Here is a 22,186-nt window from a genome sequence, read left to right on the forward strand (position 1 = left end):
TCCTCCTTCATCTCTCCTCCTCCTCCTTATAGTCTCTCCTTCTCTCCTCACTCCCATCATGCATTTTTCACCTGTTTGCCCTTTGACCCCATCCCTCTCCACCTCTTTCCTCCCTGAAACTGATCAATGAGTGGAGAGGTGGTGCCACCAAGGTGTGTGTGTGTGTGTGTGTGTGTGTGTGTGTGTGTGTGTGTGTGTGAGTGTGTGTGTGTGTGTGTGTGTGTGTGTGTGTGTGTGTGTGTGTGTACCTGATCTGCTGCTGGGACATGGTGCTGTAGTGCAGGTTTAATCTGGTGATGTGGTCGTCTGTCAGTTCCTGGATCGAGGCCTTTTCCCCAGAGGTCTGCTGCAGATCTGGATCCAGAGCCTGGACCAGGTCCCTGTCCTCAGAGGGCAGCCACAGCACCTACACACACACACACACACACACACACACACCAACATTAATCCTGTTATAATCTCAGTCATATAGAAATGCACAGAGTGTAACGTTGGTCCACCTCATGTTGGGTTTCCTCCGTCTAAAGGTGAACGTGTGTGACGTACTTCCTGTCGGTTTACCTGAGAGGAGTTGATGTGGGCCTGCACCACCTGCAGGGTGGTGTTGATGTAGGACTGGCTGTAGGGGTGTCCGTGTGGAGGCCTGTGCAGGTCAAACAGCACCAGTCTGCCGCTGTGGGACGCCACCTCCAGGAACTGGGCCAGCGAGGGGACGGACTGATTCTGGACCTGGGAGCAGTCGGCGTCAGACAGAGAGGAGACGGTACCAAAGGGATCCCTCTGGAAGCAGAGCGCGTGGTTTAGAGTCTGAGGATCAGGTTTATCTCTGACAGTAAAGGGACAATCCGTCTCTTTCTGACACACGAGACGCAGACGCATGTTAGTGTCTGTGTTAGTCTCACCGATAAGAACCAGCCGCCAGCGTTGAGCTGCTGAAGCTCCGCCCATGTGAACATGGAGGCATCCAGGTCCGTTCGGTTTGGGAAAACTTCTGCCACATTAGTCGTCCTCCTCAGGGTGGAGTCGTGCATCAGGAAGGGAACGCCGTCGTAGCTGTGGAGAGGAGGAGAGTTAAAGGTGATGGAGGAAAGAGATGATGGGACTCAGCTGCTGGTGGAGGTGGAGGAGGCAGGGAGGAGAAAGATCACACCAGCTGCCCCCCCCCCCCCCCCCCCCCCCTTCCTGAAGCAGACCCACCCCCAGACCAGCTCAGACCACCAGCTGCAGGGGGACACGCTAACTGACCAGCTCTGAGTCACGCTGAGCTGCTGATCCACTTAGTCTCCAGGCTGAATGATGGTGTGCTAACTCACCAGCCGTGGGCTAACAGGAGCGCTACGAGCTAACTGGATTAGCATGGCCGTAATCACCTTAGAGCTGAGGGTAGCACGCTAGCATCTGATCTGAACAATTAGCATCAAGACACAGACACGGCCTCTCAGCGCTGGATGAAACCCTGCTGCTCCTTTCAGCTGCTAGCAGACCTGCTGGGACCCGCTGGGACCTGCTGGGACCTGCTGGGACCTGCTGGGACCTGCTGGGACCTGCTGGGACCTGCTGGGACCCGCTGGGACCCGCTGGGACCGGCTGGGACCTGCTGGGACCCGCTGGGACCTGCTGGGACCTGCTGGGACCTGCTGGGACCTGCTGGGACCCGCTGGGACCTGCTGGGACCCGCTGGGACCCGCTGGGACCTGCTGGGACCTGTTGTTTGTTTTGAACGAGTCATTTAATCATCAGCTCAGATCAGACGTCCCTGACCAACAGGTGACCTCAGGCCGTCCCAGGTCACACCAGATTCAGACCCAGACTTCTGAAGTCCTGGATTCAAAACATGGATCTTAATTAAGTATTAGACATAGTAAAGGTGGAAACAAAGTATTGTTGTTGTTGTCTGTGTTGTTGTCTCTGTTGCTGTCTGTGTTGTCGTTGTTGTCTCTGTTGTTGTTGTTTGTTGTTGTCTGTGTTGTTGTCTCTGTTGTTGTCTCTGTTGTTGTTGTTTGTTGTTGTTTCTGTTGTTGTCTGTGTTGTTGTCTGTGTTGTTGTCTGTGTTGTTGTTGTTTGTTGTTGCTCTGTTTGCTGTGGTTAAAGTATCAGTCTGAACACGCTGAGCTGACTCTGTCTCTGTGGGTTGATGAACTCCTGTGGAGCAGCTCTGTGTTTCTGTTGCTGACAGGTAAAGGTGATGTGTTGGATGTAGTGCAGGATGTGGTCAAAGACGCCTGAAGGTTAAAAACGGAGCGGTTCATACCTGATGGTGACGTCCGTCTCCAGACCCTCTCCTCCAGCTTCCAGAGCCTTCTCAAAGGACATGACGGTGTTTTCTGGAGCCAGCTGCAGACGAGGGAAACCAGCCCGTCATTTCCACTGAGCACAGGGTGAGTTTTCACTGCTACAAACAATCATTTCCTCTTTAACAACGGTCAGTCTCACCATGGGAGCTCCCCGGTGTCCGATCAGTCTGGGAGCAGGTCCCAGAGTCCCCGCCTCCTTTATGCAGGGAGAGTACATCCCCAGAGGGACCAGGTACAGAGAGAAGAGCACGGACAGGAAGAGACCCAGGACCACCACCTGACGCACTGTGGAGCAGACCAAGACAGACGGAGACAGACGAAGACAGACAAAGACAGACAAAGACAGACAAAGACAGACGGAGACAGACGAAGACAGACGGAGACAGACGGAGACAGACGAAGACAGACGGAGACAGACGGAGACAGACAAAGACAGACGGAGACAGACAAAGACAGACGGAGACAGACGAAGACAGACGAAGACAGACAAAGACAGAGATATGAGAGAAAACAGGAGATTAAAATCTTTAACTCACATCTTACATCAAACTGATAACAGAGAAATAACCAGGTTCTTTAAAAAGGATCAGACTGAAACTGGTTTGACTAACAGCAGACAGAGCTGGGTTTGTTAAGAGAGGAGACCAACCCAATCAACCCTGATAAACCTGGGAACACCTGGTTAACCCTGATAAACCTGGGAACACCTGGTTAACCCTGATAAACCTGGGAACACCTGGTTAACCCTGATAAATGTGTACGATAAACGGTTTTGAACGTTGAGTTTTAACAGAGGTTTTACAGAAAGATCAAACTCTGCTGAGCTGGAAACATCAGGTGCTCTGTTACTGTGAGCTTCATCATCATCATCATCATCATCATCATTATCATCATCATCATCGCCCTCCTCTTTGATCCCTCCAACCAGAGGAGGCGTCTGACAGCCGTTACCAGCCGGGCTCTCACAGGAAAGTTAACTCAATCTGGAGAAGGAGAGTTTTTTTTACACCCTGAGATCTGCCAAGTCACTCTCTCCCTCAGCATGACTCAGCATCACGCTACCACTGAGTCACCATGGCAACAGGGGACAGTACCCATGGAGACCAGAGAGAGACGAATGGAGACGAAGGGAGACAAAGAGGTCAAAGCTTTCAGCGCTGAGGAGAACAGTTACAAAGGCAGACGGACACAGTGACACTAAGAGGAGGGAGGAGAAGGAGGCGCCAGCAGGAGGCGCCAGCAGGAGGTGCACAGCGTGAATGAAGGACGACTGAACGACCCAGAGACCCACGAGAAAAACTAACAATAAAGAGACTGAAAACAGACGGAAAGCTTCATGAGCTGGTTAACCATGAGCTGGTTAACCATGAGCTGGTTAACCATGAGCTGATTAACCATGAGCTGGTTAACCATGAGCTGGTTAACCATGAGCTGGTTAAACATGAGCTGGTTAACCATGAGCTGGTTAACCATGAGCTGGTTAACCATGAGCTGGTTAAACATGAGCTGGTTAACCATGAGCTGGTTAACCATGAGCTGGTTAACCATGAGCTGGTCTAACATGAGCTGGTTAACCATGAGCTGATTAACCATGAGCTGGTTAACCATGAGCTGGTTAAGTGTTTGGATACATGGTAAACCAAAGGCACATTGAGGGAGAGTCAGCGGAGGATCACTCACCAGCCTTCTTACCTTTCCTGTTCATGCGGAAGAAGTGGAAGGCGATTGGCCAGGAGAGGACGGCCATGAGGGAGACGGCGGCCACGTGCAGGAACGGAGCGGTTACCTGAGAGTCACAGACAGACAGACGTTATTCCTCCATGTTTAACTCGAGGATTGAACTGTGCTGTGATTGGCTGTGCAGGCTCCACCCACCTGCAGGGACAGCAGCAGCGTCTTCCACTCTTTGCTCCACAGGTCGGACAGGACGGCGGTGGCGATGACCGAGAACGCCAGCGTCACCACGATACCGGTCTACAGACGCATGGGAGGAGAGGAGGAGACTGTGACACTCGTTACACACCAACACAGACCTGATGTGTGTGTGTGTGTGTGTGTGTGTGTGTGTGTGTGTGTGTGTGACCCACCTTGTGGCTCCAGTGCAGGTACAGCCTCTGGCCCTCGGTGAGCAGACACACGGCCAGCACCTGAATAAAACAGCGTTTGGTGAATTCGTGTCTCTGACCTGATGGTGTCTCTGACCTGATGGTGTCTCTGACCTGATGGTGTCTCTGACCTGATGGTGTCTCTGACCTGATGGTGTCTCTGACCTGATGGTGTCTCTCTGACCTGATGGTGTCTCTGACCTGATGGTGTCTCTGACCTGATGGTGTCTCTGACCTGACGGTGTCTCTCTGAAAGCACAGACGCTTCCTGCCCATGTTTGGCTGATGCTGATGATTTCTCACTCTGCTCTCTGTGAGTCTGTTCATTTTCTTACATAATCGCTCTTACATCATCTCTGCCACCTGGTGGACTGACTGACTGACTGACTGACTGACTGACTGACAGACTGACTGACTGACTGACTGACTGACTGACTGACTGACTGACTGTCTGACTGACTGTCTGACTGACAGACTGACTGACTGACTGACTGACTGACTGACAGACTGTCTGACTGCCTGACTGACTGACTGACTGACTGACTGACTGACTGACTGACTGACTGACTGCCTGCTGGACGTCGCTCAGAGCGCTGGACGGACTCTGAGCTCAGACTGAGTAACAAACTTTGTTTTTCTCTGCGTTTAGAGAAAAAGGTTAGAAAGCGTCTGACTGGAGCCAGGATCACAGATTACCACGTTCTCCTGACGCTAATCTCTGCTGAACAACACAAACAGACGCAGAGAGGTCCAGGTCCTCACCCAGAGACCCGCCCTGTAAACCAGTCTGACCCTGACCCCTGTCATCAGACTCTAACACTGAGCCTACCAGGAGCAGGGCGATGTAGGTGAAGAGGGCCGCAGCCACGACCAGCAGGACCAGAGACCAGGGAAACCAGAACCCCAGAGTCCCAAAGTTGAACCTGAAAGAGCAGAAACAGCTCGTGATGCTGGAGAAAGGTTTACACGGTTAAATTTATCTTCAGGAAGTCTGCGCTCAGCGTGACCCACCAGTCGAAGTCGTTGTAGTCATTCTGAGCCTCGCTCCAGAAATACAGGAACAGAAAACTCAGGAAGAAGGTGAGGATGAGGAGGCCGAAGCTGCCACACTCCACCTGGAGCAGAGACCACAGAGAGGCTGCGTCAGACTGAGCATCAACAGATCCCTGAACACACACACACATGTTAGAGACGGGTCACAGCAAAACCTCTGGACCCGTCAGCCTCACAGGGGTCAGAGCGTGTGGAGACGACTTTAACCACGCTCCACAGTGTGTGTGTGTGTGTGTGTGTGTGTGTGTGGCCTCACCCTGCTGCAGCAGCACTCCCCCGGCTGGGCCCGGGCCCTCTGGTACCGCCTCCACTGGCAGCCGTAGAGGCCGGCCAGGCAGGAGACGAACGGCTGGTGTTCATACCTGGAACAAGGTGAGAGGAATCGAACCAACAACTTTACTACAAACACAAAAACCAGGAAACACAAAAACCAGGAGAAGTTTCTGGAAACTACAGAGAAAGTTTAACACCAAGTGATTCTGCAGAAGTCTTCCTAACTGAGAGCAGAGACTGATGAAGACACGAGCAGACGGAGCGCTCAGAGGAAACTTTAATGTTTGACGCTTGGTTCAGATCCCTGACAGGTAACCTCACCTGTCCTCTGAGTTTATAACAGACCACAGAGGACATCCCTGCAGCTTAGAGGATGGATGACAGGAAAACACTTCAGATGACGGGCTGAGCCGTCTGCAGACAAAGCACCATCAGTAACAGACAGCATGCTGTACGACGCCGTCTGATGCCAGCAGCATCGCTCCATGAGAAGAGTTACAGCAAAGTTTGTATCATCAGGGAAAAATGAGAGATGTTTGGAAAAAGACCCTGCTCTCCTGGTTTTGTCTGTTTTTGCCTCTTCTCTGGAAAATTACAGTAAATTAGCTGTAATGTATGAAAGCACAGAGAGGATCTCCAAACGTCACCTAGCAGCGTGTCTGACAGGCTGAACTCTTCTTTCTGAGCTTTGAGAGAAGTTTCATGTCTGATCATCAGCCGCGCTGATTGTTGCTGATGATGGTTCAGTGTTTACCTTTGCAGCAGCTGCCGCCGCACCACCTTTAGCTTCCCCAGCTTCAGTCTGGACACGGGCATCCACTCAGCCACAGCCCGGCATCACAGAGACCCAGACCGAGGGAGGGACGAGTGTTTGGGAGGACGGACAGCTGAGGGCGAGGAGGGGGAGAGCTGAGGGGGAGGGTGGACGAGGACGGAGAGGACGGAGAGGATGGAGAGGACGGAGACCTCCAGATCACCTTCACCTGTTGGTGGAGGAAAAAAGTTTAATCAATCAACAATGTATTTATAGAAAAACTGGACTCTGTGTGAGTGTGTGTGTGTGTGTGTGTGTGTGTGTGTGTGTGTGTAGCAGTTAAGTCCTACTTACACTAACCCAGTTAATGCTGTTACACACACACACAGCGACCTACATGTGATGTTAGCGTCTCTGCTCCAGGAGTTATTTCTTCCTGCTGTAAACACAGGTACACACACCTGCTGGTCTACAATGATGCTCTCATCATTCAACACACACACACACACACACACACAGCGCTCTGACTGTTACACATGGACACACTCAGGCGGGTTGTGGAGGAACTTAAAGGTCCAGTTACTGAACCAGAACCTCCCACTGGACTCCTCTGACCACGTCGCGTGTTTGTGCTTTTATTAACGACCGTTTAACATCTTTAACATCTTTGACATGGAATGATGAGTTTACCTGCTGAACAGCTGTTTACAGGTGATTTCTCATTAGCATTAGCATTAGCATTACTTACAGCACAAATGTTCAACACGACTAACAGCAAAGTGATTGTTTCCTCCCCGTCCTCTAACCGCTCAGAAACACAGCATCAGCAGCTTCATAAAAACACTTATACAACAGCTCCACATCCTCTGCTCCACTAAACCAGATACCAGCCTCAGCAGCCGCCAAACGGCTAATCAGCCACAGGCCGAGCCAGCCAATCAGACGCACCCTCTGCACCTCAAACAACCCTGGTTCATACGTCCTGATCCAGAGCCAGCCCTGAGATTATCCTGTTCACAGATTATCTGATGAAACGTTTCTCTGCTTCAGGTTTCTGTTTCTGTGTCGATGGAGGGAAGAAGAAATATCAACGTCTGACCTGAAGTTTGGCAAATTTCCTTCTTTACGTCTGAGCAAAAAGATCTGAATGATCTGAATGATCTAAATGATCTAAATGATCTTAATGATCTGAATAATCTAAATGATCAGAATGATCTAAATGATCTAAATGATCTGAATGATCTGAATGATCTAAATGATCAGAATGATCTAAATGATCTAAATGATCTTAATGATCTGAATGATCTAAATGATCTAAATGATCTAAATGATCAGAATGATCTAAATGATCTAAATGATCTAAATGATCTAAATGATCAGAATGATCTAAATGATCTAAATGATCTTAATGATCTGAATGATCTAAATGATCAGAATGATCTAAATGATCTAAATGATGTGTTTGCTGCAGATTGATTCAGTTAATGAGCTGAACACTAATAAACTTTTCTCTTTCACTCTGAGATTAAAAACACTTCAGTCCCTTCCTCGTTTCTTCTCCTGCAGTGACCTCGTTTGCTCCAGACCTAGATCAGTGTCCTACATCTGGTCCTATGTGGGTCCAGAAACAACTTTATACAGTCAGGAAGTACTGTGGGTCAGGACCGGATAAGGATCCTGGAGTCAGCTCGTTATGTCAGGTCTACAAACTGCTCAACATCTGATCTGAACCTGTGTTTGGTTCTGGTTTCCCAGGTAGACCGGGTCTGGACTTCTCATGTGGTCATCTTTTCGTTCTGGCTGAGTTTTTCTCTGAGTGACAGAAAACCTGCTCCTCAGATCATCTCTGAACATCTGAGCCGTGGTTTAACAGACGTCTCTCCAGGACAGCCTGTGACTGTTTGATTTCATCACTAAAGTCAGACTGAGACACTCGGCTGCCATGGCAACGGTGACATCACATCAGTTATTATTACCGCGGTGAAAAGGATGATGGGAGAGAGGAGCAGACAAGACGGAGACAGAGACGACTCCTACAAGACCTGATACAGCACTAAACACATCCTCCAGCAGGGGGCGCTGCTCGTTACAGGTCACACACATACACACACACACACACACACACACACACACACTCAGAATAATGGGTTTAAAGAGAAGAAGTGCTGCAGTCAGTGATATAAGAGGCAAAAAACCAAGAGCAAGAGAAAGGAGTGAGTGAGTGAGTGAGTGAGTGAGTGAGTGAGTGAGTGAGTGAGTGAGTGAGTGTGTGTGTGTGTGTGTGTGTGTGTTCAGCCCTGCAGTCTGGTCTCTGGGTGTGAAGGTGTCTGAGCAGGAGGAGGAAAGGAGAGTGTGTGTGTAGGATGTGTGTGAGGAAGGAGGAGTTATGTAACACGGTGACAACGACACAAAGAGAAAAATGATGAACAGAGAAAAACCTGACAGACCACGCTCAGCTGGACGCTCCTCGTTCTGATTTAAGACACGTCACACACAGAGGACAAACAGCGTTCAGCGTTCAGTGACGGTTTACAGCCTCAACTCGTCAGTTTTACTGGGTGAAGCATGAACTAAAGGCAGAGCTCTGCTGACAGCTGCTGGGAGCATCCTTCTCTATCAACCTGGGTCTGGACCCAAAGTGGGTCAGGTCTTTGACAGGGGGGGGGCAGGAAGACCTCTGTGAGCTCCTCAGGCTGAAGGAAAGAAGGAAAGACACTTTCTTTACTCTGAGAGAGAAAGTTACAAAAACCTGAGTTCAGAAACAAGAACACCAACAACCAGCCCAGAGAGCAACGACAGGAGAGACTGAGACCCAAGACCTGAACCACTGAGACCGCCTGTTAACAAGGTCCCACACCAGTCTGAGACCACATCCATCCATCATCCCTCTGTTTCTGTGTCTGTTTTCCTGCATCTCTCGTTCAGTGTCTTGACTAATTGTCTTAATCTGAGAGTCTTTCATCCTCTCCTGACCCCGCCCCGTCCATCTGTCCCCCCCCCCCCTGAATGGCTGTTGGCCATTGTCCAGTCTTTAGTAGCGTGACATTAAACTGGTCGAGCAGACAGACCTGCTCTTTGCAGAGAGGACCAAAGTGGACTGAGGTCATTTTTCTCTTCCTTCCTGTGTGACCACAGCACGCCATGACACGTGTTAATCTGAGATCCTCTCCACACACTGAGACGTTAACTTCACAAACACCATGTCACAGTGTTTAGTCCACATTTCCCTGATCAGCCTGAGGCTCAGAGCGTGAAACGCTGTCCCTCCTGTTCCTGGTTTGATGTGTGAGAGTTGAAGTGCAGCAGGTCTGAAATGTCAGCAGCTCCTGCAGCTGTTTGCCTGCTGCTGTTTGCCTGCTGCTGTTTGCCTGCTGCTGTGGGTGGAAGCTCTGAGTGACATAACAGATGATTCAGCTCCTCCAAAAACTCCAAAAATCAATTCAGACAGGACGTACAGCAGCCTACACCAGCCGTTACCTAACTGCATTTCACACTTTGGTTTTCAGATTCACGCTGTCAACTCAAAAAAACAGCTCCTGCTCCTGCTCCTGCTCCTGCTCCTGCTCCTGCTCCAGCTCCAGCTCCTGCTCCTGCTCCTGCTCCTGCTCCTGCTCCAGCTCCTGCTCCAGCTCCTGCTCCAGCTCCAGCTCCTGCTCCTGCTCCAGCTCCAGCTCCAGCTCCTGCTCTGCTTCTCTGCACAGAGACTTTCTGAGCTCCACAGACAAACCAACAGCTGCAGAGACCTGTCCAGACCTTCACAGAGCAGCAGGCATGTCAGCAGCAGCAGTCGGACACGTGCACAGCAGCAGGCGACCAGAGAGACGTCAATCAGTGCGTCACACCTGAGGAGGCGCTGATTGAGGAGTGAGCTGTGTCACCTCCCTGTTTCAGGAGTCACGAGCAGTCGATTGTTTTCTGAGTCGTTGTAACAGCGAGTAAAACTGTTAAAAACATGAGTTTGTTCCTTTGGGACAGAAGCTGATCAGCTGATAGAAAGTGAAACAGAAAAATCAGATCATCAAACCAAAGTGACGTGTGAGCGTTCAAAGAGAAACTGGAGAACGACTGAACCAGAGGAGACAGGTTATATCACCTTCAGTCAACAGGGTACTGGACTCAGTTTTTCAAAGGGTACCCCCATACCACCACCTCCACAGCTCCCAGTACAGCACCAGTCTGTGGGAAACCTGCTGGGTTTATCTGAGACACTAAACGATGCTGAGAGCGTTTCCACCGAATCATAACAGGACCAGGGACTCTCACAGGACCAGGGACTCTCACAGGACCAGGGACTCACACAGGACGAGGGACTCTCACAGGACCAGAGACTCTCACAGGACCGGGGACTTCCACAGGACCAGGGACTCTCACAGGCCATGAGCCTGCTGCACACCGTGCTGCACACCGTGCTGCACACCGTGCTGCACACCGCGCTGCACACCGCGCTGCACACCGCGCTGCACACCGCGCTGCACACCGTGCTGCACACCGTGCTGCACACCGCGCTGCACACCGCGCTGCAGAGACAGAGACAGGATCCCTCAGGAAGGAGGTGGTTGGCTTCACCTGAAGCTCACAGCTGATCTGATGAGCAGTGAAGGAGACCAGCAGAGGGAGCACTCCACTTCCTGTCAGGCTGAGGACTTGGTATTCAAACAGGTTCCTGCTCTGGTTCATCAGCTGACTCCCTCACCAAAGGGTCAGACTCTCAGACCAGGCAGGGTGCAGGTCTCTGATGTCATCTGATTTTGTACATCCTGAAATAAATCACTCAAGTAAAAACAGGGAAACACGCTCAGCCGTCAGCGCAGTCAGCGCAGTCAGCGCCGTCAGCAAACAGCTGTAACCCCTGAACCACAGCAGCAGGACGCAGGTTAGAGTCTGTGTTTGACCCCGAGTCTGATCCCAGAGCTGGACCTCCTCTGGTCCATCAGACCAACAAGTCCCCAGAGGAAAAGGTGGATCCACCACCTGAGGAGTTATCGGAGCACGCGGTGTTCACACATGATCTGAGAGGATCCATCAGCCTTTCATAACGGCTGACTCACCTCTCCTTATGTAACCCTGGACTGGATCCTGGAGGTCTTTCTCAGACGCTGATCAAAGTGCCAGCTCGTATTTTAACTTCAGAGACTTTCTGAGTCGGTCTCCCACGCAGCAAACGCAGCAAACGCAGCAAACGCAGCAAACGCAGCAAACGCAGCAAACGCAGCAACAGCAGCAACAGCCTGAACTGACACGCTCATCACCAACACATGACGGAGACAGGAACGCCACGACCTTCAGCTTCCTGTCAAACACCAGACCGGGCTGGGCTGAGGGGTAACCTGCAGGTCTTTATGGGCCACCATCCGTCTCAGGGCTCAGCTGATCTGTCCTCCATCCTCGTCTCTGCGTGACGCGGAGGCGGAGGCAGCTGCTGGGAACAGGTCGGCAGTGTGTCATGTTTTACTCGCCGACTCGGCTCCATCACACCTGACAGGAGCAGAGACTCGTGTCCCTGTCGAGACTCAAACCATGACCTGACAGGTCTGAGCGGGCAGAAACACGGCTCCTGTTCACACACACACACGGCTCCTGTTCACACACACACAGACGGCTCCTGTTCACACACACACACACGGCTCCTGTTCACACACACACGCGGCTCCTGTTCACACACACACACGGCTCCTGTTCACACACACGGCTCTCTGTCAGCATCCACAGGCCCTGAGGAAAATCCAGACCAGGAGATCTTAAAACTGTGACGTCTTTAAAACCAACCAGAGGTGAAGGCTGAACTCACATCAGACCAAATTCACCTCCAGGTTCTCTGTAGATAACTCTGTTTCCTCATCATTTAAACGTGAGCTCAGCCTGAGTGTCTCTTCCTGCTGCCGTCAGCGCCCCCCAGAGGTCACACCGTGCTGGAGGAAATGTCAGGTTGGACGGGTTTTTAACATGTTTCATGTTTTTTGCTCTTTCTGTTTCAAATGAAGCTTTGCCAAACTTTCTGCAGTGAAGATTCTTCTCTTCAAACTTTGACGTTAGGGCTTAATCAGAGTTACCCACAGGAAGTGAGGAGCAGAGCCAAAATCCAGCTCATCAAATCCAGACACGTTTCACTTTGGATCAGTTCTTTACGGTGGCCCTGAAGGGCAAAATAAATTTCAGAAGCACCAATACATTTCATCATCAGATCACCCATCACAAATTAAAGTAACTGATCACAAAATAAATTTCACCCATCTTCAAATAAATTTCACTGATCACAAAATAAATGTCATGAAAGCAGAAAGGGTGGGACCATGCTACCTGTCTCTGATTGGATAATCAAAGCATGTCGTCACATCAGTCGTCTATCATTTCCTGTTGACAGTGGATACCAGCTGTAGCAGAGCCAGCGCAGAGTTTCAGGTGTCTATCAGGATGGAGGAGGAGCTTCATTTGATAGGGCAGTACTTTAGTGAGGGACATTCATACAGTGTGATTAAAGAAATGCTTTCTATTTACCACGATATACACACATCACTATGAACCCTTGAGTTAAAGAGCCTTGGGCTACAGAGAAGGGGCGGACGTTCCTGGTTGAATGTTATCAGGAGGACGATATCAGCCGAGCTGCTGGGACCTGGACTACTGTTTGGACCGAACAACGTGGCTCACGCTCAGCCAGGAGCCTGGTCTCCTGAATCCACATCGGACCCTCTTGTGGGCACGTCGCAGGTTTATCCATCACAATAACCACACTATGGGTTTGACCAATCAGAGACAAGCATCATGGTCTCACTGGACAGCCCTGGTCCAACCCTTACTGGTTTTGTAAAATTTATTTTTTGATCAGTGGAATTTATTTTGTGATCAGTGATTTTTATTGGCATTCTGTGAAATTTATTTGTTTTTTTTCCTGTTGCCGATTTTATTTAACCTGACACGCCAGACGAACAGTTTCATATATCCGCCACGGAAATATTTCACTGGTCCATCTGGGTAGCAGCTCTTCAGATTTGTTTACAGAGGCGGGACTTTAAAAAAATCTGCAGCTGGTGATTGGACGACCGTTCTGATTGACACACTCACCACGGACCCACAGCTCCCGCCTCTCTTCCCTGATTGGCCGGTCAGAATTCAGCCAAGTGAAATCATTAGTCAGTGGAGCCTGGAAAGATGGACCTGCAGGAGTTCAGAAACTGGATCAGGCAGGTCCGTCTGCTCTGTAAGGTTAGATCGTATTAACCCAACAGAAACAGTGACTGAAGAAAGCGTGCCGACACTAAAGACCAAACACTTCACCTCACCTTCACCAGGCATGAAATCAGAGGAAGCATCAGAAAGTAACTCACCCAGGACTTAAACTCCTAACCCAGGGCTCCTTCATTACATGTGCAAACTGTAATTAAAGCAGAAACACTGGATCATCTGCTCATGTCACACACACAGGCAGTGATCAGCTCAGTCATGGAGTTCATTCAGAGCTGGTGTTATTGAAAAGCAATAACTCTCACAGACGTTCCTCACAGAGGAGGCAATAAATGACTGTGGATGACCGTCAGATAAGTTAGGCTCCATTATTTCTGAGCAAAGCTTGAAATCAGGCCCACAGCCTGCAGTCACAGGTTTTTATGTTTTTATGAGGAAAATAAACAACGAGAGGACGAGAGTCTCAGGTTTCTCTTCTCAACAGCTGAGGCTGCAGTCAGAGATAAAAACATGGAAATAAATCACAGAAAGTTTGGTTTTAAAGACGGTAACAGACAGTTTTTAGGAGTCAGACACAGAACACCAACCAACACAACTCTCCACCCAAATCTCCACCCAAATCTCCACCCAAATCTCCACCCAAATCTCCACCATGGAGTCTGAAACGATGATGATCTGAACTCCTCTGACTCTTCTTCAGGTTTACAGAGACTGTTTCCAGCTGTACAAACACAAACTGAGCCGAACAGAGTGTGTGTGTGTGTGTGTGTGTGTGTGTGTGTGTGTGTGTAATGAAAAGGGTCATCTGAGTTTGGTTTCATTTGCATCAGAGGAATAAATTACAGACACAAACAACAACAACGCTAACGTCTGCAGCGTGGTGAGGAAACGAGTCCTCGTGTTTGTCTGTTTGTCTCTTCACACGGTGACAGGACGATGACGTGTTTACCTGCTCACGCTGCAGCCACCTGACGACTCAGATTAGAGCCAACACTACAACTAATCCAACAAACAACGCTAACACGGCGTCAGGCTGAGGAAAAACATCCAGACCACACCACTGTCTCCAGCTGGCTGCACTTTAAGAAGCGTTTCTTTGGATATCCTGTTTTTAAAAAGCAGTGACATCAGCAGCCTGACCAGCAGGGGCGTGGCTTAAACTCCAGAGAGTTTGTGGAGTGTCCTGTAAACCAGGCACTTAATCCTGCTGCTCATGTGGCGCTGCAGGGCTGCAGGATGTGATTATGCTCAGGATAAGATTAAACTTTAAAGATCCCAGTGGGAAAACAGAATAATAAGAGCACGAGACGTTGGAGCCAGAAGCAGCTCGCTGCTCAGGACGACTGTGACGTAGAAACACAGCAGAGGGAAACATCGACTGAGGAGCTCGTCTGCTTCACCTCTGTCTGTCAAACCACACGAGCTGCTGCTGAAGTGAAGAGCGCAGCAGTGCAGCAGACCCTGCAGCAGACCCTGCAGCAGACCCTGCAGCAGACCCTGCAGCAGACCCCGCAGCAAGACCCTGCAGCAGACCCTGCAGCAGACCCTGCAGCAGACCCTGCAGCAGACCCTGCAGCAGACCCCGCAGCAAGACCCTGCAGCAGACCCTGCAGCAGACCCTGCAGCAGACCCTGCAGCAGACCCTGCAGCAGACCCCGCAGCAAGACCCTGCAGCAGACCCTGCAGCAGACCCTGCAGCAGACCCTGCAGCAGACCCTGCAGCAGATTGTGATTGGTCCCAGACCGACTGAGCAGCACCAGGAGAGGGACTCAGTCACAGAGCTGGATGCTGAATACACAGCGCTGCAGGCTGCACATACTGTGTGTGTCAGTGTGTGTGTGTGTGTGTGTGTGTGTGTGTCCTTTAAAAGATGATGCAGTGAAGCACATGGTGCAGATAAAAACAGGCCTGTAAATGTGCAGCGACAGACGCACAGAGACAGAGAGCAGAGGAGACAGGACGCACCAAACAATACAGCCTCTGTGTCTGAGCCAATCAGCTCTCAGCTGTCCGTCACCGTTCTCAGCACCACGCCAACACACGCCAACACACACCAACACACACACAAACACACACCAACACACGCCTACACACACCAACACACACCAACACGGGCTGACTCAGTTTACAGCAGGTTTGTAAATGACGGGATTCAAACCGTGGTCGCCGTCTGTCTGCCTTCATCGTCCATCACCCAAACCATCGTCACAGAGTGAACTCTGCTCTCATCCTGTCAGACCATCAAGGTAACCATGAGATAACTGTCAGGTAACCATCAGGAAACACCAACATCAAGTTTTTCTGTTTCAGGTGAAATGAACAGGAAGTGCCTTGCTCACTGGTTTCAGCAGCAGCAGTATTTGCTTCGCCCAAACATCAGACCAGCTGTTAAACGACCTGTGATGGTAAATTTGGCGACTCTGTGAGCTCCACTCTTTGAGCAGCGACTAAAAACCCAAACAGACTCACAGACCACTTCCTGTTTTCACAGTCCAGCTCGTTTCTCACTAACGAACAGCTTGTCCTCTCCTGGCACCCGTCCCCACGCTGTGAGCACGACGCAGAGCGCTCAGACACAGGTGGAGGAGGAGAGTGAGTCAGCGGTGATGGAGGTGATCAATGATGAGACCAACAGTTTATTGATTCATTATTTAACAGCTCTGTATGAGTGGTTATCATCATCATCATCATCATCATCATCATCATCATCATCATCATCAGTGAGGGGAATGAGCCAAACCTCAGGAGGATTTCATCTCTTTTCCTGCCACTCTGGGATCTCCCTCAGCCTGTGGGGGTTTCTGTCACTGTAATAAAACCAGTTTAATCAACGCGTGCAGAAAATTCACATCAGACTCAGAAATCTTCTTTAAAACGATGCACACACACGAGGAGATGACTGCTCTTCATCTTAACTCCTCCTCCTCTGTACACAGACTGTGACAGTCCACTGTTCCTGTCTCTGGGAAAAACCAGAGTCCCTTCAGAAACACGAAGACCAGGGTCAAAGTTTGACCTGTCGGTGGGCGACGGCTGAAGTGGCTGAAGTTTGTGACGCTTCGAGGTCAATCAATCAACTCCAGCTGCAGGAGAGGGACACAGACGCCAGAGCCTCACCCTCCTCTTCATCTGTTTGATGACTTCCTGTGTCCACACAGGAACAGGCTGACCACCTTAACGAGCTGTCACCAAGACCAAAAGCAACGTTTCCACAGGTCGCTGTCCTCAGGTACACAGCTTTAACTGGAGGCAGGAAGTTCATCTCTACGTCTTTTAGTGAAATGTGTGGGTCTTTGTCTTTCCTCCCAGCCCACAAAATGTGATATTTAATGACCAAACCTGTTCTTAGTAGAGCTTGTTAATGTAAAATCCTGACCTAAAACCAGCTGTTTGGATTTTGGGGATTTGCCAATGTCAGCGATTCCCTTTTTCGACCAATCAGGAGCAAGTCTGACCTGATTGGTCCACCAGAGCAGATACCCCCAAACCCCCTCCCCGCTGCTGAAGAATGCCAAAGTTGAGAGCCATCACTGCTCTGTTTTTGGCTGTAAACAGCCACATAGCTCCATGCTCAAGCTTCCCATCTCAGAAGAAGACAGACTAAGTGTCTAGAGTTCATTTATCAGGAAATGTTCCAGCTACACTCAGTAAAACTGAGCATGTGTGTGCTAGTCACTTCACGGCCGACTGCTTTTCCAACTTTGGACAGTCCAACAGAGGGCTAGCCAATAGACTGGTCCTGAATCCAGGCGCATTACCAACCATCCTCCAACAAACCTGGGACCCTGGAAATGTGAGTATTTTAAATGCTGTGTGCTGTGGAGCAGATGGAAGAGCTTTTCCTCAGTGTCCCCCCTGTCTCTGTGTTAGCTTCAGGATGCTAACTTTAGCTGCAGTTAGCCTGTTGTTTTAGCCTGTAATGTTACGGTAAACGAGCTTCTCTGTTTTCTAAACATTGTGCACTCGGAGCTCGTGGCGCCGCTCTCAGTGACGTGGAAGAGCGGGGCGGTATCAGCGGTGGCTCATTTACATATGAAGGCCACGCCCACTAAATCAGAGCGTTCTGAACAGAGGGGCTATGAGAGCCTGGAAACAATGCTGCTGTGCTTGATTTATTGGCTTTTTGGACCAAAACATGTTACTACCATTTCATGAAGACATCAATGATCCAGATTAAACTGCAGGAAAGGAGCAGGAGATGGGAGCTTTAAAATGTTATTACCACACACTACATCCATCCTGGAGCTTTGGTGACACAAGGAGCACCCAAAGGTGGACTAATCAAATTAAGAGAGGAGATGCCAATGAGCCCAGTGTGATTAAGGAGCTTTAGAGACAGACGGGCGGCTGAAGCATGACACTACGACAGTGTTACTGAGACTCAGACCCAGATCTGAAGCTCAGCCTGTTTATCTCAAAGAACTGCTCACAACAAATTCACATTTAGGGCGAACTCTGGGAATCTGGGTGGAGGCCTGGGTGACGGCACATTTTTTCACACTGTTTTAACAGAGTCAGCTGGAGCTCAGTCCAACCATTAGTTTCCTCAAACCAACTGTCACTGACTGACCTGTAAAAAGAAACGTATTTTTCATTCAGGAGCAACAAGTTGGAAAACCTGTGAACCCATTTCCTCCTTTACAACAATCCTGAAATCAAACTGTAAATATCTTTAGGCGTCCTCGGCACCAGTTCAGCTCAGTGGTTAAGTAGCACGTCCCATTTGAAGAAGCTTAAGTCCTCAGGAAGCAGGCGGCCAAGGCCCGCCCCCGACCTGCGGCCCACTTCCTGTCACTTTCTACGGTCTGGTCCAGTTTCCTGCTCTGTTCACTGGCTCTCTGAGGAAAGACATACGAGCCTAAAATATCACTTCAAACATACAGAGATCTTTTCTTTAATATCCAAATTATCCTATTGCAAAATAAATACGTTACATAAGACGTTAGGAGCTAATTAGTTTCAATAAGCGGCTGATCTGCTGATGTCTGTAGGTGATGTTCAGCTCTGATGACGGCCACGTCTCGGTCACTACTTCCTGTGGCTGTGAGCCAATCATATGCTCCAGTGACATTTACACCTGACGCACCTCACTGTGTGAAGCTCTCAGTCTCATCAAGAAGCTCAATCAACACCGAAACATCAAACATGTGTCACAGCAGCCGACCGTCACACTGAGCAGTACGCCACCAACAGGTGAAGGCAAGGACTGCAAGTACACATCACTGAGATTATCACAGACAGATGGTTTTTAGTCAAAGTGTGACCACACCTGAGCCTCAGTGATTCAAAGAGCAGCTTTCTGACCAGCTACCACCACCTGTGGGACCAGCGTATGCTGATGTTTCAGACCTTGACACACATAGACCAGCATCCTCAAAACAAAACCACGACACCAGAGTTCTCTGAAATCTTCACTTTGGACAGAGTTTTCAGAAAACATCATCTTCTGTGATGTAAACTGTGGTTTCATGTGGATAACAGGCTTAAACGTGTAAAGATATATGTGGTTTCCCAGATATCTCTGGCTATGTGTGGACATGGCCTCAGTCAAAAACCAGCTCAGGCCGAGGATCAACAAACTACCAAACACATGACCAGGTCCTGGACCAGGTCCTCCATCAGCATCTGCCCTAAGGTCAAAATCTGACCTTCAGAGATTTCTGTCCAGCTTCAGCTCATCTCTGAAGACGATGATAAAAGCCAAGCAAACGTCTCATCACACCAACCTCACATCCATCCTCACACCAACCTCACATCCATCCTCACATCCATCCTCACACCAACCTCACATCCATCCTCACATCCATCCTCACATCCTCCCTCACATCCATCCTCACATCCATCCTCACATCCATCCTCACATCCATCCTCACATCCATCCTCACACCATCCTCACATCCATCCTCACATCCTCCCTCACATCCATCCTCACACCATCCTCATATCCATCCTCACACCATCCTCACATCCATCCTCCCTCAAACAGCTGTGGCTGCGTCACCTTGGCTGAGAGATGAAAGCAGAAATCTGATGTTCAGCAACGTGACCTGGACTCCTGACAACGCTCACTGACTGGCTGTAATCTGGACAGACAGTCTGTCTGTGTGAAGGGAATTGATTTGTATGGACCCAAAGGGAAGCAATAATGCAGCCCGACAGAAACAGGATTCAGTTGTTGTTAAGCCAGAGAGCTGCAAGAAAAGTCATCAGACAAGACAACGACACGACATCAACATGAGCTGAGGAAACGTTGGAGATCTCCACTCTGAGTAAGTGACGCTGTGACATGAACGAGCTGCTAAACAAGACGGCAGCACTGAGATGGTCCAGAGACGGTTCAGTAGGGGGGAGATCTGACACAGCGCTCACAATAACAACAACAACAACAACAACAACAACAACAACAATAATAATATGTTATTCTGCTGAAACTGACAGAGTGCAAGATACTTATGAAGCTTAAACATCATGAATAATTACAAACAGGATGCCCTTAAAAGAGCAGTTTGTTATCATCAGCGCCACCAGGAGGAGACAAGAAAAGGGTCACAATAAGTCAAACGAAAAAAAACTATGTTCACAGAAACTTAACTCTTAAAATCAGCACATCAACAGTTAGTTACAGTTAGTAGTTGGTTTTTGACAGAGGATTGTGTCATATTAATATTTCCCCTGGCCTTTGGCATAACAAACTGCTGACACAATAACAGAATCAGCCTTTATGTCCAGTGATGGCAGGGTTCCTACAGCTCAAGTCAAGTTCAATTTTAGACTTTTTAAGACTTTTTTAATGACGTTGGAAATCAAATTTAAAAACAAGTCAACAACAAACCACAATTGAAACAAACAAAACTTACAAACAAAACTTACAAACAAAAACAGCAGATGAATTACCTGGGTTGGAGGCCATTTTGACCCAATGTTTATTTTACATAAAACATCACTTTTTACCTTTTTTAACCCCATTTTTACAACTTTTTGCCTATTTTGCCCTCATTCATCTCTTTTGGCCACTGTCACAAACATTTTTGGATTTTTTACAGTTTTTGAAATTTAATTTCAAATTTAATTCTTAATTTTGCTGCCATAATCAGTTTCCCTAAGCCACTTTTGGATTATTTTGCCAATTTTTCCTCATTTTTTTCTCTCTCCAGGCACCTGAGGTAGAACCAAGACATGTGTCTGCTTTAAAAGTTCCTGGTGCAACCACATCACCGTTTTGTTAGTTCCGCTATTGTGATTACGCGATGCTGCCATGAGAGTAAATCAGGAAATTATTTAGAAAAATAGATAAATAAAAATGTTTTTTTTTAACTTCAAACTAACATAAATCTTACCAATGTGTTCAAATTTTTAAGACTTTTGAAATTTAGATCTAAGACTTTTTTTTAGAATAATGAATTCAATGCCTTTTAAGACTTTTCAAGGATCCACAGGAACCCTGTGATTGTGATGAGATGATAAAAATGATTTAAACTAAAATCTTCACATATTTTGATGTAAACATGAAAAGTCAAAGTTAAACTAATGGGATTTCACATATTTTTTCATACTAAAACTTAAAACTCACTGAATTCAGACATTATTATAACATGTTTCTGTTAGATAGGACGTGTGTTTACAGACATCTTTAAGGGAAACAGATGTTAGAGCAGAAACATTAAAATAAAGAACATTAATCGCCCAATTTACCAACAAAACCGTGTTTATCAGTTTGTCCAGCTCTATCTTAAAGCTAACTATTTTAACCAGCACCACAGCGGCGTCACACTGACTGACTGACCAGTCATTAGGCTGTTCTCCTCCTGACACAGCCTCCTCCTGACACAGCCTCCTCCTGACACAGCCTCCTCCTCACACAGCCTCCTCCTGACACAGCCTCCTCCTGACACAGCCTCCTCCTGACACAGCCTCCTCCTCACACAGCCTCCTCCTCACACAGCCTCCTCCTCACACAGCACCGAGGAAATGTTGTTGAAGAGGCTTTTCTCTGGAGCTGATGAAGGAATAATCCACCTGTACTCACCCCGACGCTGCTCCTCCGGTCGCTCCGTCTGCTCCTCCGGTCGTTCCCGCCGCTCCTCTCTCGGTTCGACCGTTAATTTTTCAAACTGCGTTCCGAGGCACGCGCCGCCTGCCGCAGTCGTCTCGTGAAGCAGAGAGCGCAGCCTCTGAGCTGCTGCCTGTGAGAGGATACGAGGCGGACTACAGGAGCTGCACGCGCTGCAGTCTGCCGAGGAGAGGATGAGAACTGCAGGCACGAGGCATCCGCGAGGGGCTCCAAGCAACCTGTTGCTTACGTCACGTCGGTGCACTCCCATTTCTCCAGATCCTTCGACATTAGATCAGTTCATCCTGAGGAGGAAGGAGCAGCGTGTCGGAGGCTCGCAGAGACTGTTTCTCTGTTTTATATCAACACACTGGAACATGTTAGCGTCTTTCTGTCCTTTCTTTTGTTTTTCAGGATCCTAAAAGCACAACAACCAGCATCGCAGTGGCGTGCTCAGACTTTTACAGGGCAGGG

General features: G+C 49.0%; 1 protein-coding gene across 3 annotated transcripts in view; it reads right to left on the bottom strand.

Annotated features, from left to right (window-relative positions):
- The window catches only part of LOC141797595 (glycerophosphodiester phosphodiesterase domain-containing protein 5-like), a 30,166-nt gene extending 8,254 nt beyond the window's left edge, over positions 1-21,912 (bottom strand). The window contains exons 1-13 of one of the 3 annotated variants that reach the window (XR_012599094.1): positions 21,689-21,912; positions 6,480-6,708; positions 5,709-5,814; positions 5,411-5,514; positions 5,229-5,322; positions 4,382-4,441; positions 4,170-4,268; positions 3,975-4,080; positions 2,434-2,579; positions 2,252-2,334; positions 903-1,053; positions 562-780; positions 249-406 (exon numbers count right to left, since the gene is read on the bottom strand). Coding sequence is in view for 2 of the 3 variants with exons in the window: in XM_074679122.1 (XP_074535223.1) it covers positions 249-406; positions 562-780; positions 903-1,053; positions 2,252-2,334; positions 2,434-2,579; positions 3,975-4,080; positions 4,170-4,268; positions 4,382-4,441; positions 5,229-5,322; positions 5,411-5,514; positions 5,709-5,814; positions 6,480-6,541 (1,388 nt within the window). In the remaining variant the exon portion in view is untranslated. The remainder of the gene's footprint in view (positions 1-248; positions 407-561; positions 781-902; positions 1,054-2,251; positions 2,335-2,433; positions 2,580-3,974; positions 4,081-4,169; positions 4,269-4,381; positions 4,442-5,228; positions 5,323-5,410; positions 5,515-5,708; positions 5,815-6,479; positions 6,709-21,688) is intronic. The other 2 variants (XM_074679123.1, XM_074679122.1) reach the window with 2 other exon arrangements.
- Positions 21,913-22,186: the final 274 nt, after the last annotated feature.

This window comes from Halichoeres trimaculatus, unplaced genomic scaffold (genome assembly GCF_033239565.1).
Source record: "Halichoeres trimaculatus isolate MK-OKI-2021-1 unplaced genomic scaffold, fHalTri1.1 fHalTri1_scaffold_9, whole genome shotgun sequence".
In the NCBI taxonomy this organism is placed as follows: Eukaryota; Metazoa; Chordata; class Actinopteri; order Labriformes; family Labridae; genus Halichoeres; species Halichoeres trimaculatus.